This window comes from Ostrinia nubilalis, chromosome 7 (genome assembly GCF_963855985.1).
Source record: "Ostrinia nubilalis chromosome 7, ilOstNubi1.1, whole genome shotgun sequence".
Classification (NCBI taxonomy): Eukaryota; Metazoa; Arthropoda; class Insecta; order Lepidoptera; family Crambidae; genus Ostrinia; species Ostrinia nubilalis.
In genome coordinates, this window is record NC_087094.1 from 9,223,617 (window position 1) to 9,240,213 (window position 16,597).

The 16,597-nt window shown below is 39.5% G+C and overlaps 1 protein-coding gene across 1 annotated transcript; it reads right to left on the minus strand.

Annotated features, from left to right (window-relative positions):
- Positions 1-1,000: 1,000 nt before the first annotated feature.
- On the minus strand, positions 1,001-16,482 carry LOC135073224 (THO complex subunit 2). The gene is made up of 29 exons (XM_063967322.1): positions 16,340-16,482; positions 15,473-15,638; positions 15,137-15,378; positions 14,762-14,895; positions 14,420-14,676; positions 14,087-14,236; positions 13,606-13,775; positions 13,314-13,479; positions 13,054-13,223; positions 12,771-12,969; positions 11,989-12,239; positions 10,074-10,191; positions 9,857-9,989; positions 9,618-9,781; positions 9,102-9,518; positions 8,520-8,768; positions 7,322-7,542; positions 6,854-7,022; positions 6,509-6,622; positions 6,237-6,351; positions 5,680-5,761; positions 5,528-5,597; positions 5,376-5,448; positions 5,244-5,284; positions 3,756-3,854; positions 2,793-2,850; positions 2,369-2,439; positions 2,143-2,192; positions 1,001-1,151 (listed from the first exon to the last, which is right to left on the minus strand). Exons 1-29 carry the CDS (start codon positions 16,405-16,407, stop codon positions 1,118-1,120), a joined length of 4,251 nt encoding a protein of 1,416 aa, XP_063823392.1. The 5' UTR covers positions 16,408-16,482; the 3' UTR covers positions 1,001-1,117.
- Between the last annotated feature and the right edge of the window lie 115 nt (positions 16,483-16,597).

Consider the following 16,597-nt stretch of genomic DNA (forward strand, 5'->3'; position numbering starts at 1 on the left):
GTTAAAAGGATATTATAAGGGTTATCTTATCTTGCGTGCGTGTAAGTATAACGTTTCAAATTAACAACAGAGAATCAATATTGGTAATAAACTGATAGGTTTAACAAAAAATGGCACTAACGTTTTGTCACCTTCTTCTTCGGATTTGGAAACCCATAATAACCCAACATAATATTAATACACTAGCTAGATTTATTCATGGCGTAAGAAATAAGAATCCTACGTACCTACCTGGTGGTACTAATTTAGCAATCTTGGAGGTAGGTTTAGGTAATTACTAGGTAGGTACTATTATCAGGCGCTTGCCTATTTTGGTGCGAGGACGGTATATTGTAGTAACTAGGTACTTAGGTACACCTACCAGGAAAAAAAGCAAACACTTGTTTGTAACTACAGCACGTGCGCGCGTTTTTTTGTGGAATTTCATCTACCTACAAATAGCAAAAAGAAGTTACTTACTTACCTATTATTAGACATCACTAGTTACCAACTTACTTAACTTAAAATCAGAAATATTTAGCCGATAATCCTAGTTCAGTAACCCACGAGGGGTTGGTTAGCAAGCTGATAAGGTGTTACGAATGGGTTCACCACAATTTGTGCCACAAAATAGTCGAACGTCGAACCCGCGTCGGACCACAACCCGACACCAACCAACACCATTAGGCTATTAACTAACATATTTTTAGGATCTCATTAATTTGTAACATAAGATTGTTATAATTATCTAGCCAGTTTTCTCGGATTCAGTGTAAGTATGTATGTACTTACAGGCAAGAACACTTAAACCACATACGCTTCGTTGTAAGTGCGATTTTGGAACACAAATCTATACTTTGATCCGATGTGCCTTCTTTTTTACTCGCGTAGGTAGTTCCAGCATAATTTCTGTAAATTCTAAGCATGTATGTTTTTTTTAGTGTAACCTGTGATATCGTGTTTAAATCATTCTTTTGAGAAATAAGTAGGTACCAGCTTCTAGCAGCCAAAGAAAACGATGTTCAGAGTTTAAGATTTTTATTGTAAATCATCCCTGCAAGTCACATTTTATGCCAAGTTAGTTCATTCTTCTACAATACACCTTTTCTTCTTCTTTGCTTGAATTCTTCTTTAGGATTCATCTTCTCATTTTAGATTCATTCGAACGTCTGGTATATTGTGGTTAAGGAAAAATAACTTTAAATAATTAAACTAAGCAATGCAATACAGTCATTTGGGGTCATTACGTGAGTGCGAAAAACGTTACATAGTATTTTGTTGCTTCGAAAACCTTTCTGCATCAGTATAGAGTTCTGCGATGTTACGTTACATCGAAAAACTTTACACTACGAACGATTTTACTTGTATGTAACGTTTTTCGCACTCACTCGCGTAGGTAACCCAGTAAAAAGGTAGTAGAAATCCCGACCTAATAAATTTTCATGGTAGTAACCGCGGTAGTATAAAACAATAATGCTGGTCATTATTAGGTTTCGTATTGAGTTTTAAGATTTAATAACTTTTAATAGTAAAAGTTCGAACTTCGAACTGTTCAACGATCACTGTTAATTTATGAACTTTTGTGAATAATGAACTTTTTAGTTCATTAATCCCCATTACGTTCTAAATAAAATCCTTATAATAACGGGGATTAATGAACTTTTTAGTTTATTATAAGCTCCAATTGGCGTTAACGGGGAATAGTGAACAAAAAGTTCACTAATCCCCGTTGACGGGGATTGTCAACGGGGAATAGTGGAATAAGCCCCTTTCACCGTCATACACTCGGTAACTCGTAAATATATGGTGAAAAATAGACAAGTCGAAATGTATTAGATCTATTGTCGCGTTCTCGTTGGCAGTCAGAAGCACCACGCTAGGTATAGATCGTTTCATCCACGAAGACGTTCCCCACCATTCTTCCGCTAATTTGAGTGTTATCGGTCAAAACACGCTAAATCATCCATGAGTGCACACGCACACTACAATAATGACGCTCGGATTGCTCGGATCAAACTCCCCGCACCCCGACCAAACCACCTCGACCAAAAATTGGTGGAGCTCGTCTTCTCGTGGATGAAATGAACTATATCCGTACTCTAACTCCACTCGACACAGTCGATCGTTTGGAATTATAAATAAGTAAAATATTAAAAAGGATATTGTTTATCTCTGGGTTCCTCGTGCGAACGATCTCGGAATGGTGATTTTTCCTGCAACAAAAATTAAATTTCGAATTTCAATTTATGAATAGGTATAGTGGCTCATGGCGCGAGATCGAATATTAAAAAATAATAGTGGGCGTGGCTTATCAAATTCGTCTCTGGCAGATTCACTATAGACAAGACGACTAATAATAAAACATTGTAGTATGTATCCTAGAACATACCCTTTTATGATATTTTTCATAGTGATGATCTTCTTGGGATCCATTTTGGTGGCTCGCAACTTTTACGACCGCTGGAAATAAATTTAGTTTGATTATCGTTTTATAATTAAGCTTAAAATTACAGCAATATGATATTATTTCAATACTAGCTGTGCCCGCGACTTCGTACGCGTGAAAACCCGTTTTCGCAACATTTTTCATTTTTGCTCTGCACCTATTACTCGTAGCGTGATGGTTTATAGCTTATAGCCTTCCTCAATAAATAGGCTATCTAACACTGAAAGAATTTTACAAATCGGACCGGTAGTTCCTGAGATTAGCGCGTTCAAGTAAACAAACAAACAAAACAAACTCTTTAGTTTTATAATATTAGTATAGATAACTGAATTGGATTAAGCAATAGGTACAATGAATTGATGCTCACCTTTTTGTTCATCACGCCGACGTTTCTGTTCTAGGATAGCAGTCTCTTCAACTCTGTCCTGTAAATCCAAGTGAAAATGTTAATAAAATTAAACTTTTTAAACAATGTGGTAAATAAATATAAAATTACATAATGTATGTGTTTTCAATTATGGGAAAATGTTTTAGTAATTTGTTATTTTTTATCAGATTTTATTTAACATTTTCATAGATTCCAGTAGGACATAAAATCTATGTTAAACATAGAGCCCTTCCATACGACCCGATGTGGGAGGGAGGTTTTTTTATTATAATACAAGTTTTACCAGGCCTGTTCATCTTCGCGAGTTTGCATTGAAAACAAAACACGCGCGACTACACCTCCTGGGTGAGATATCTAATCGAAAGGATAATCACGAGCGAGCATTGAAGCACGCACGTGTATTCTTCACCCATTTGCATTATAAAGACAATAAAATATGTATGTAAAAACGGTGGTGTAATTAACACTGTGCAGTGTTTTAACTGCCTGAAAATAATAGAAACACAAAATATATGCTTATTCATGTGTTTCCTCCGCCATTTTCCGCAGTTTGGCACCTCACGACACCGCAGTACCAACCGCTGACGTTTGTCAACAAAATGATGCTCAACTCTTGAGACAAGCTAAATTACACCATATTGTTAAGAACAATATTACAACATAATTTTTTTAAATACCTTCGCAAAGAAAACCTTCTGTACGCAATACTTATTATTATTCTGTGGTTTTACGGTTTCGGTCGTACCTCGCCTAATTTAAAAAAGGTGATATTACGAAAGACTAGTCAAGTTAAATATTTGTTTACAACAGGTGTAAAATAGATGCGTCAGACATGTATAAAATCGTGAAGTCAAGTGTTTACAAAATGTTTTGAACGAGCGGCCGGAAACCGTCGTATTCTATACAATACATATTTACCAAAGCAATTGCGTGAATACTCACCCTCTTTCGGCTCATCTTACGCTCTTTACGTTCATCTCCTCGGACTTTAGCTTTCCGCTTTTCTTTTTCAGGCGAACGTTCCTCTATTTCTTTGCTACCCTGCTCACGCAGAAAATTCATGTTAGCATACAATATAAAAAAACGTAAATTCAAATTGAACACTAAGATATTAAATAAATACATTTAAGAAAAAAAAGATACGCAATTAATAGAATCAAAAGAGACGAGTGAAGATAACGTAAGGTCACGTGCAGCTCGCTCTTGATATTTTGGCGTTTGATTTACGGTTGACGCGCACAATATCCAATGTAGTTGGTCTTAGTATTCTTTCTGAAGATGCATTGATGTGGGAACTTCTGTCTTGTTCTGTAGCTGACCTTGTCGTATTGTCTGCAAGATGTCTTCCTTTAAATTCATTTTATATCCCACTAACACTAAGGTTCCATCACTCGTACTCTTACTTTCAATATAACATCATAGTATCTTCACATAATATGCTCGATTGTGTCTTCAGTGGTTTCCCTTTTCTTTCTTGTACGCCATCTCTATTGTGGAATTATCGCTGTTCCTTTTGCCCTTACGTTAAACTTCATTCAGTGCAGCTTTTGATTCATAGAAATAATAATCTTACCCAAATACAATGGACTGGGCTGAATAAACTGACTCACAACACGCTTGTGATTCCTCGCTTTATTTCATAAATACATGATAATCAGAATGCATTTATATTTTGAAATCTCTCTTCATGTCTTCAAGTTTCTAATTCTTCATTGAAATCTTCCAACACACCGTTGAACCCATTTCCTGAGTATTGTTCAAGTAAAATCTTCCTGAATTCTTTCTTGTTTCAGTTGACTTGTTGATATAGATAGAGCTGAATTTCCTCCAAAGTATCTTCTCAAAATGAGTAAGTAGATGTATCTTAAAATGATTTGCAGCAAGCTTTATATTTGTGGATGTAAATATTTTGGGAATAATTTTGTGAAATCTTAGTTGATTAATGTGCTAGGTAGAGTAGTCTTCTTCGATTAATAGTAGAAACGTGTTTAGTTCGGGAGAATGTTGAACATTTTAATTAAATTCTGGTGTTCATATTATAATTATTCATCCATATTATTTTGTTTCCTTGGTTTGTATCATTGTTTCCTTGTATTCAATCAACAATCAGTAGAAGAAATAAGATTTTAGCTCCCGATTCACTTTTATGATTTCAAGCAAGTTCGTGCATTTGATTAAGTTGTATAAATCTTGGCTTTGATTTCCATCGTATAATTTCATCAGATCGTCGTTATCAAGTTTTGATTTAATTTTACACTGTTTTATTTCTAGAGTTCTTGTCGCTTTCCATTCACTTTTTTCACAGTGACGCGCAGTTGGAGTGTGTTCTGGCAGCAGATACACAGAGCGTCGTGTGCGTGGTCGCGATCCAGCCCAGCCTCAGTCCGGCGCGAGCGCTGCGCCACGGCGACTTATTACAACGATACTCACCTTGCCATTGCCGCTGTTTTCTACTTTACGACGCTTCACATCTGTAACGATAACATTAATTATTATTATCTGTAAAAAAACAATACATTTTTAGAAACGAACTTTACATATAAACGAATAGGCAATTTGTACCTCGCTCAACGTCATCGGAAGAGGGGTGACGATGCTCATGCGGAGGGGATACGGTCTCCAGGTAACGTTCCTCCTAAAACATGGAATAAATCAATACATCCTCGATCATCATAAAAAAATCTCGATATTTGTTTATTATTGATTTTATTTACCCTGTGTGATCGTTCTCGAGGTGATCTGTCTTTGCTTCTGATCTCTTCCTTCGTGCGCTCCTTCACAGTTCTGTGCAAAAAATTGTAGTACAGAAATATCGAACCGATAAGCGTAGAAGTGTAATTAAATTACAAAGGTTTTTGGAACTTACGCTCGCGATTCCCGTTTAGACTCCTTTTCGCGTTCAATTTCCTCTCTACGCCGGTCACTGTTCCGAGCTTCGCGTTTGTCATCTATAAAATACATGGTGCCTTAAATTATTTTGCCAATTCCATTCTGTATTAAAGTTTTCCTACATACATAGACAAATATCGGTTTGTTCACTATCTTAGAAAACCAGTTATTTCTTTAAAGAATTCAAAACTCTAGAATACAAGTAATTTAGTCGTTTACGACGCAAAACCTGAATGCGAGTGGAGATGTCCCAACCAAAAGATTGAAACGGTACTTCGATTTGCATTATGGAATAACCGTTTAAGCTCATATACAGTCAGCGCCAAATAGGCCGTGACACCCAAAGTAGCCAATAAGTTCGCAACACGTCTTTGTTACAGTTGGTATAAGGTTGTGTTGTCAACTTTTTGGCCACGAACTATTTGAGGCTGACTGTACCTACTCGAAATATAGTATTAAGTTTATTTTACATTAAGCGGTATGTTATCTTGTTCGACAATATTGAATGATAATGCGATTGATTCGTGGGTTTACCTGCAGCCTGCTGCGGCGAGGCGACGCCTTGGTCGTGCTTCAAAGCGGGTTCTTCCTTCGCTGGGGGCGCGGGCGCGGGCGCCGCCGCCGCCGCTACTTTATGTTTATCGCCCACCTAATATTATATTTTACTCTTGTTTTAATAAATATTGAAACTATTTGAAGGGCAGGTAAGGTTCAATGTTGCATGCAGGAAAGCTTCAAGAACTTAAATGTATAAATCAACCAAAGCTATTCAAAATATGATGCTTTTACTCTAGAGTAAAACTAACCTGGTGGAAGTCACTTTCCCTCATCATGTTGGGAACCTTGTTGCGTAGTTGACCACTGTATCCGGTGGCCAGCACATACAGATCTGGTCTTTGAGTCTTTTCTTCTTCTTTTACCTAATAAGAAAACGAAGGTTTAATCAGTTTTATCTTACCTACTAACAATGGAATGACATGGATAGAAGGTTATTTTTGAATATAAAAGTACAAAAGGGATTTAAATGAAATAGAAGTTTTGTGCACTTCACGCAAATTTTCGCGAGAGTTCTCTAGTAAAAAAGAATTAACAGCAATATTTATTTTTTTAAATACACAGGAAGCAAGTTATTGATACAGTAAGGAGCTAACCTTGTCCACTTTCCTCTCGATGATTTGTGCCAACTTCTCAAGCACAGGGAAATGTGGCAGGACGCGTATCAACACAATCAGCGCGTTGCGGATTTGCACGTAGTCGCCTGAATCCAGGCACACCACCATAGCCTTGGTGATCTTGTAGTGCCACTTGTGGCACACATGTCTGGAAGCAATTAAAATAAGTAATAATTGCTGACATGAGGCAAGGGAAATGGCATCGCTATTCATTTAGCTAGATGTGATTACTAGTAGAATGTAACACAACCTGCAATATCGCTCAAAATAGTCATTAAACGGTAATAAAATGCTTAAACGTGCTATTGTCATGTTATTTGAATTGTTAACAAAACGCGTTGCCTTAAGCATGTTACGATACATTAAGCAAGTGTTGGCGGCTTGACAAACCGTAAAAGCGCTTTATAAAAGCCTATTTGCAGATAAATGACTTTTTAAGTCCTGTACCTGTAATTCTCATAGCCGACGTGGTCATTGGCCTCCGTGAACTGGTTGGAGACGCGGTACTTGGTGACGAAGCCGGGGTAGTGCGCGCACTCCTTGTGGAAGGCGGCCTTGTCGCCGTGCCAACGCATAGCTGTGCCCAACACTTTGCACAGGAATGTGCCGTATCGGGCCGCCTCGCCCTCCGTGCATGACATCACGGAGTACGTTATGTCACAGAACAGCTGGAAATGTGAGGTCATATTAAAGGTGTAATGGAGATTTCAACAACGTCATGTCATCGGTGAGTATTTTCAGGGAATATGCACGTATCACCTTATTAATTTAAGTTACACCCTAGTTGAATTCTGGCTTAAATTGTTTGGAATTGTATGGAAATGACATTTTAATCTGGGGTCCATCCTAGGTGTAACTTTTTATTAATAAAGGGGGTAGTGTTTTCAGTGATAGATAGATAGATATATGATGGTTTATTTGCAAAACACATTGACACACAAGAAGCAAAAAGTAAGATTAATAAACACAGGAGTAGCAGGAAAGATAGAGTACATAACAAAGAGTAAAAAAGGAAATCCTTCACTAAGGTATAATAAGTCATGTCGTTCTTCACTGTATTGGGAGCTAGCGTTGGAGACTTGACTCACCCTATCATAGCACAGAAGCGTCGAGAAGTTGGGCGTCTTGAGCGAGTGTACTGTATGCACGAACTCGGCACAGTACAGCGCATCAGTGGCTGTGAAGACGCAGCGCGGGAAGAGACAGTTGCATGAGCCGTGCAACGGTCTGGTTCTTAGCTATGTTGGGAGCTTACTTTAGAAACTCGACTCACCCTATTATAGCACAGAAGCGTCGAGAAGTTGGGCGTCTTGAGCGAGTGTACTGTGTGCACGAACTCGGCACAGTACAGCGCATCAGTGGCTGTGAAGACGCAGCGCGGGAAGAGACAGTTGCATGAGCCGTGCAACGGTCTCGTTCTTAGCTATGTTGGGAGCTTACTTTAGAAACTCGACTCACCCTATCATAGCACAGAAGCGTCGAGAAGTTGGGCGTCTTGACCGAGTGTACTGTGTGCACGAACTCCGCACAGTACAGCGCATCGGTGGCTGTGAAGACGCAGCGCGGGAACAGGCACAGTTGCATGAGACGAGTAACGGTCTCGTTTTTATCTGTTTTGGGAGCTTACTTTAGAAACTCGACTCACCCTATCATAGCACAGAAGCGTCGAGAAGTTGGGCGTCTTGAGCGAGTGTACTGTGTGCACGAACTCCGCACAGTACAGCGCATCAGTGGCTGTGAAGACGCAGCGCGGAAACAGACATAATTGCATGAGACGTGTAACGGTCTCGTTCTTGGCGGACTTGGCTGCGCGCGCCGGGAACCAGCCGCTACACTCGCGCTGCAACCGCGCTGACACTCGCGCCACGTGGTCTTGTTGGCGACGACGCTCCTCCTGCGAATTGGCGCCAGGTAAATAGAAATAAAGAAAGAAAAGTATTTATTCGATGCAAGGACACAAGATAACAACTTAAAAAAGACAACAGAACGGGTACAAGCACCAAAATGGCATCAGCTCAGTATACGCCGTGACGGCAGAGAGCGCGTCACGACAGCTTAATAAGTTTTAGTAGTAAGTAACTTAAGAAATACAGCTTATTCTAAACCTGATATTACTATCAGGCACTTCAGTTTGCTTGTAGTATTAGAAAACGCAAGTATGCATAACTACTTAGGTAGTAGTGTTCTTTTTTTTTAAATGTAGGTATTGGAATTATAAATCACATACCTGCAGTTTGTCGATAAGGGTGTTAAAACGCTCTTGCTCCTTTTTGCCTTTTGTACCCTGCGAGGTATCCTTCGCCGCAATCGCAGCCGCTGCTTTCAAGCGGTCCACTTCGCGATCGTAGCTTTCCACCGGGACTCGCAAGTCATACATAGATAGAGACCAAAATGTCACGTAGAATTCTGGGGAAATATCTTCCCACACTCTCGACGGCAGCATCGGTGTCACAGACAAAAGAACCGGCTCCAAAACCTCTTTAGAAGCGGCGGTGTAACGTTCGATACTCTTTTCGAGGCTGTCATTCTTCACTTCGGCGCTCTTTCTGAGAGATTCCACTTTGGCGCCAATTTTTTGAGCCAACACTGGACGGTGTAAGAAGAATGCAACGTCGGCATCTACATGATAATCGCGTAGTAACTCCTGTAGGACAAAATTAACGTTTATTCTTGCTAGAAGCTTGCTTGCTAACAATATTAGATAGGAATGATTCAAGTAAAATTAAAAAGCAGATTAAGTTACCTGTAGAGGTGGTAATCTGGCCGCATACTCATCGGGAGCGTGTGAAGAAGCCAGGAATGTACCGAGCTGTACTAAAGCGTCTTGACATTGATCTGCCAGTCTACCAACCACCTTGAGTTGGGACCCTGGTGGTTCTCCACTTGAAGCAGGTTCATCTTCCAACTCTGCGCAAAGGAGATAAACATTACTGCACGATCTTGAACGTTTTTATAATTTGAACTATATTTGAGAGAACATACCTTTCCATACGCAGCAGTGGCGTTGCTGAGCCGAGAGTATACATAGTGAAATGTCCAAATTGTTGCCAACAATGGCCTCTTTTAATCTCGCTGACGACCTGCGTGTGTTGCGGACTTGAGAGAAATATCCAGCCTACAAAACAATTGCAAATCAGTCCTCAATTTAATTAACATTGTTTCATGACAAAGGTTAAAGATAATAGTCAAGTTAGCCCACCTCTCCCTTTAGTAGTTCACCTCCAGCCATAGCATCTAGTTGCTCTGAAGTCATTTCCTCCACTGCTTCAATTCCAGCCATCTTTTGGACAATTTCTTTCAAAATAAGAAGGTCTTGGCTGAAAAAGGATTGATATACATTTTATTCATGGATCTGCTGGCTAAGAATTTAAAACCATTTTTCTTTGGCTGGAATACATTTGTAACAAAGCTACTTTACGTATCAGTTACACGTTACGTACAGAGTGCTTATCTGTTAGCTTGATGCGCAGTTGTTCGCATACATAACGAAATGTTTAAAGCTATAAGAACAACAGTGGGTCTAGTCAAAACGCACTTTAAAATCGCAAACCCATCGCAAACCAGTCGCAAACAAATAAACAAATCGCAAAAGAGGTCGATAACAAAAAAGGCTTAGTCAAACGGCAAAAAATCGAATCGCAAAGCCCTACCTATCGATAATCGAAAGACTGGATTGAAATTTCCCATACAAAGGCTTAGCCAACATGCATTTAAGACTCAATCAAAATCGAATCGATTCGCAACACCCGCCATTTTCATTGCGATTACTAAAACCCCGGTGATAAGCTTCGATTCGATCGAAAAACAATAGGGTGAGTTGCACCACCTAACTTTGACCGTAACTATGACGTTAACCGGTGTTTTTTGTATGGAGTTAGACAGATTTTAGACGTTTGTCAAAGTTAAACTAAGATGGTGCAACCCACCCTAAGGCTGTTTTGACAAGGGGTGCGATGGTGAGCGACCTCCTCGTGGTGCACCCTGGGCAACGTCCGCGTGGTCTGTTCACGCGGGCGGCTAACTTCTCACCTGCGCGGCAGGTCTCGTCAACTCGGCGGGCCTGTCGGGCAACCCGTAACCCACAATTGAGTGGGCCGGGGGCCGTCGAGGCATTTGCCCGGGCCACGATGCAGGGGACATCTTTAAAAACCCCCACAGGTGGAGGCTGGCGGGGCGTTTGCCCGGGCCCATTCTTTGGAGGGCCGCTCTCGGTACTTCTCTGATCAGCAGAGCTGACCGAGCAGCGGCATAGAGCAGACCGTAACCCGCTACGGCGGGCCGGGGGTCCTGTTATACCAGGGCCGCGAGGAGAAAACCTCTATAAAAAACAACTGGAGGAGGGGACTGGGGGTTCCCTCGAAGCCAGAGAGGCTTGCTCGTGAGCGAGCCTCTAGCCTGAGGCGGAGCTGCGGACGAATGTCCAACCAGGACAATAACTCGCGGCTCCGTTTCTTTGGGCTCTGGTGGAAACCGTCGGGTTTTAGTGGGTAGGCCCCGCCTTTAGTGGGTAGGTGGGGAGAGTCCCACATAACCCACTGGCCGTCCCCATAGACCAGTGGGTATGCGCAAAGCATTTCCCGACGAAAAAAAAAAAAAAAATAAAGGCTGTTTTGACAAATCCGTATCGCGATGTCGTTATGACAGTTAGTTTGACAGCGAAGCATAGACGTAAACAGAGAGCAGAAAGAAGGAAGAAACTAATTAAAAAAAAAAAGCTAAAAAAAGTTAAAACAATCGCAAAGTCATAGACATTTTTTAACTTTTATTCGATTTTGAATGAACTTTTATATCGCCGCGTCGTTGGTGGTTCAATGTGCATTTTGGCTGCCATTTTCCGATCGAATCGAATTACTGGTGACGCGGCGACTGACATTAGTGAAAACTTCTTATTGGTTTGCGATGGCATTTTGACTAGACCCACAGTAAGGGCCCTCGCCCACGGCGACGTTTACGAAACGCGCGACAGCATCGCTACTAACGCGCGTTAGTCGCATTTGCAACGCACTACAAAAGTGATGCCAACGCGCTACAGCAGTGCGACTGCATCGCTAAAAAAAGTCGCCGTGGGCGAGGGCCTTAACAATCAGACTCAGAAATTGAAACAAAACACTCACCTCTGTTGCGCTTTCAGCCTGTTTGCTACAAACTGCAAAAGCGCTGTAAGTTCGATGTTGTGCTTCTTGAAAGCGGCGCCGGCAAAGGCAGCCAGCGCTTGCAGCCACGGCGGGTGCGCCGCGCCGCCCGCCGCGCCGCGGCCCGCGCACAACGCTTCCAGCAGGCAGTAGCCGAGCACGTCCAGAGACAGTGACGTCAGATACTTCAGCGACTCCACCACGGGACCGATCAGGTTGTCGTAGGTTTGTATCTGGAAGATACGTTAAGGCTGAGTTCCACCACCAAAAGTGTTTTGTGGTTGTGAGAAGTGAGTTTGACCGTAACTATAACGACAACCGGTGATTTTTGTATCGAGTTTGACAGATTTTTGAAGTTTTTTACAGTCAAAGTAAGATGGTGCAACCCAGCCTAAGTGTAGCAGGCTGACTTCGCTTTATGACGAATCGCATTGATAGTGGACACGGATTAATCTAAATGTATTGAAAAAAGTTCTCAATAGAAAATTGGTTTAAATAATGATCAGGGCGCCTATGTTGGCGCCCTCATCAACGAATCAACAATGAATTTGATAGGTTTCAAGGCAAGTTTTAATATTCAAGGCATAAATATTTAGCACATTGTCGCATTTATGTAGTGTGAACTATTACGTCATGCACAAGTCGGATTGGCACGAGGATTCTGCATCTAAATTAGAACGCGAACGTATCAATCCCAGCTTTACCAAATACAATGGCTATCAGCTTCAACCTACAACATCAACTTCATGATAAATATAAATTACCTGTAAAAGCATATAGTCAAAGAGGAACGCCGGAGCCGCGTGCGACAGTTTTCCGATCAAGCGACCTTGAGGCTTGATGTTCTCTTTCGAAACACGTTTCATTATGTGCTTGATCCTTTGCAGAGAGTTGCCGCGCACTCTCATCAGAGCCGGTATTCTTTCACCGGCTTCGTTTTTCCAACGGGAGTACAAGCAATATCTAAACAAAAGTATAAAAATTAATGTGAAAATTATTTATAAATTTTCTGATTTCATTTTGTAACAAATAATGTATCATACATACCTGCATTGGTAGGGATATAACTTGAGGAGGGTATAAACTTCTTCAGCCATGCAGCAGTTTCCCTCCATCAAAGTCAGTGACGGTAAAATGGCAACATCAAGAACTGTTAATGCCTCATGTTGGAGAGGATCATCAGGCTTAGATCGCGATGTTCTAAGAATACGGATTATCTAGAAAGAATAAAAGAAATGATTTATACATTTAAGACATTGTTTAAGTCTACCAATTTATGTCTACAAAAACATTTTACAAATACTTACTTTGTACATTAAAATGGGGTCATAATGAAGTGACGGCCCCAACAAAATCAATGCAGGGATGACTGTTTCCTTCATATCTTCAAATGTTTTGCATGCAGCCGGGGCAAGTGGCGATGGCAACGGTGGTATTGGTTTACCATAAATCTTAGGGGCTACACGACAGTGGCTGTAAATGTTCATAAACATTAAAAAATACATCATCAAATCAAACAAAAAGATTATGGCGCATACTAATATGCATTGCGTCATTAAAACAATATTACATCAATAAAATGCCAGAAAAAGTTCTTACGTCCTGTACAAAGGCTCCACTAGTGCGTGCAACATGGCACATAGCGCGGTGGCGGGTCTGGCCGGCATCGACGACGTGTGCAGGCGAGCGTACAACGCTGCGAACTCGCGCCACGCGGTCACCTTCAGCAACGCTTCGCTTAGGACCAGCTTTTGATTGCTCCAGTACTCCTGGTTGGCAAATGTTATGTTAATCTTTTTACAAAACAATTAGATAGTAACAGGAAACATGAATCGATGAGGACAGGTTGAATGACCTCATGTAAACACAAAACATATTGAGGAAAACATCATGTTCATCTTGACTTGGAGAAATTGAACCAAAACACTCTGACTCTTCATTTTTGAAAGACATGGATTTTTTAAAATTTTCTTTTATAAAAAAAATAAATGGTCATCATAATTAATTAGTTACAAGAAATTTTAGACAGCCTGTGGAAAAAATAATGTGCCTGTGAAGAAAACCAGGCTTTAATAATAACCTGAGGATCTGCTTTCTCTTCTACAAACTCGGTGGGTCCATTGGCTTGAGGTCCCTTTGTAGACACTATGTTAAGTTTCCGAATATAATCTTGAACTGTTTTGAATTCTTTTTCAGCTTCTTTGGCCATCAACAAATCATCAGGACGTAGCTTTAAAAAAAAGGAAAACAAATATAAATTTCTTTTTTTACCGATTACCTGTGAGCCACATCCATCACGATAACACGTGCGACAGCCGAGCTATTCAGAAAAGCTACGCGAATTTTGTGTGTAAAAATGTGTGTGGCCCAGGAGTTAAGTCAGGATATTTATTGATAACTGAACTGTACATACCCATGGGTAAATGTCATCAAGAGAGATGACACGATGTTGTAAAAGCAGTGCTATTACAGTCATAATCGGTGGTGGTTCCTTGTACGTATCCAGGACCTCCATATTGCCTAACTTAAACCCTAAAACTTCAGATATCACATGAGGATCTCCCATGTAGTTTTTAATCAATGGTATAAACAGATCCTCTAAATGTGGTCGAGCTTCAAATGATTCTAGTATAATATCTAGTACTCTGTTGGGGTCTAAATTGAAACATCCTGAAAGAAGTTATAAAATTATTAGTATATGAAGTTCATGCAGTAAAACAGAATGAGATAAGATTGACTAATTTTATTTACACACCTATAAGTGACTGAATGATTTCTAGTAAGGTTTTCCATTCTGTATCATCACTTATTTCTTGATTCAATTCAACAATTAATTTAGCATATCCTTCACTCTCTTCTCTAAACAGATTAAATTTACGTTGTTTATAGCTGAAAATAACAACATGAAAATTACAATTTTGTTCACATCTAATCTGAATTTTAACTGTGCTTAGTGCAAGTTTGCAGTGAACATTGTTGGTAGCGAGTGCTTATAAAAATCTATGAAGATTTTAGTTCCTTAAAGTATCTGCTCTGCTAGGGACGCTGAACATTCTGTCATTATTTTATGCAGTCTCTAGTTATGACGTTTGGTGTAAACTTGCACTAAACACTGATCTATTTTACTTACTACAACTTTGTCTTGATTTTAATGAATTTGGTATAAAAGTTTTTGTTCTTCAATGTACCAACATCTTGTAATGTGTCGATTTCTAATCTTTCCTTTAGTAATTTGTCAGACATAAAAGATTCGAGTTCTCTCACAACATAACAAAAATTTGTGCGTTCTTCACTCTGAACATCAGTGCATGTCTCAGCGTCTAATACACAGATTACATCTAACACAATTGATGGTATATCTGCATGCAATGCCTGTAAGAAATAATTAATAAATATTTAAGTAATTGTTGTTTATATGCCAACAAATTACTGTCAATAAAGTAACAATAAAGAATGGAATACTTACACAAATTTCCCGAAGAACTGCAAGCACTGCATCTCTCTTCAGGTTACCCCGAAGACCACAAAGCAGTAAGTCGTATACATTCTGGGATAAACCAGAAAGTTTTCCAGATTTGGTAAAAAGTGGACTTTTCTCTTCATCTTTGATAGATTGTGTCACATATTTAATACTAAAAAATATTATTATCAGTTAGCAGGGATGGTCGGAAATTAATATCCTGTTTTAAAAGACGATGATGTTAAATTAATGTTATAAGTTATTATGAAGGAATCACTAGATTCTAGATAGTTGCTTTGCTACATGCAAATCCTACTAATATTATAAATGTGAAGTTTGTATGGATGTCTGGATGTTAACATGTTTGTTACACTTTCCTGCAAAAACTACTGAACGGATTTTGATGAAACTTTACAGTATTGTTGTTTATGACCCAGAATAACATAGGCTATAATTTATGACGATCTGTGACTGTCTAAATTCTAAATATCGCGCGGGTGAAGCCGCGGGCAAAAGCTAGTAAACTTAATATTTTAGAATCGGATATCGTGTTACTGTAACGAATATCCGATTACTGAGTACATAAGGTAGGTAGGTACTCAGTAGTCTGGTAATTATGATATAAGTAAGTTGGAATAAATGTGATTAACAATAAGTCAATCCATTAGCTTGATGAGAGTTACAATAAAATTGGTGATGTTGTAAAAAAAACTTAAGTCTCTGACCAGTTATGCTCATACAAGCTTATTAGGGTAACAATTGATTAAAGTAATTCAATATTCAATGGATTATTATGGTTCAACATGTGGTATTTACCTACAAGATAAAAAAATATATTTTCAAAATCAAGCAAACAAGATTTCGTGTACTTACAATTGATCTTTTCCTGATTTTTCCCAATTTTTACAATATTCCGCTACAAACTTAGCAAATGATCCCATAATTTGAGAGCTTGATAAATTTTAAATGAAAATAAAACCGCAGCAGGATAACTCACGCTGCAGCCATTTCTGTCATTGAATGAATGAATGAAAGAATGAATGATTGAATTCTGCATAAAAATGATAGACAGTAATACCAACATAACCAAAATTACAATCGGGCTATTGACTATCTTTTTTATTAGTTGTC

What these genes read in the sequence shown, in the direction of transcription:
- LOC135073224 (XM_063967322.1), bottom strand. Translation starts at nt 16,407, where the DNA reads ATGGGATCATTTGCTAAGTTTGTAGCGGAATATTGTAAAAATTGGGAA. An exon ending in CAGTTCTTCGGGAAATTTGT is followed by an intron (nt 15,379 to 15,472) that starts GTAAGTATTCCA and finishes TATTTCTTACAG; the next exon opens with GCATTGCATGCAGATATACC. An exon ending in AAAACAGCGGCAATGGCAAG is followed by an intron (nt 3,855 to 5,243) that starts GTGAGTATCGTT and finishes CTGCGTGAGCAG; the next exon opens with GGTAGCAAAGAAATAGAGGA.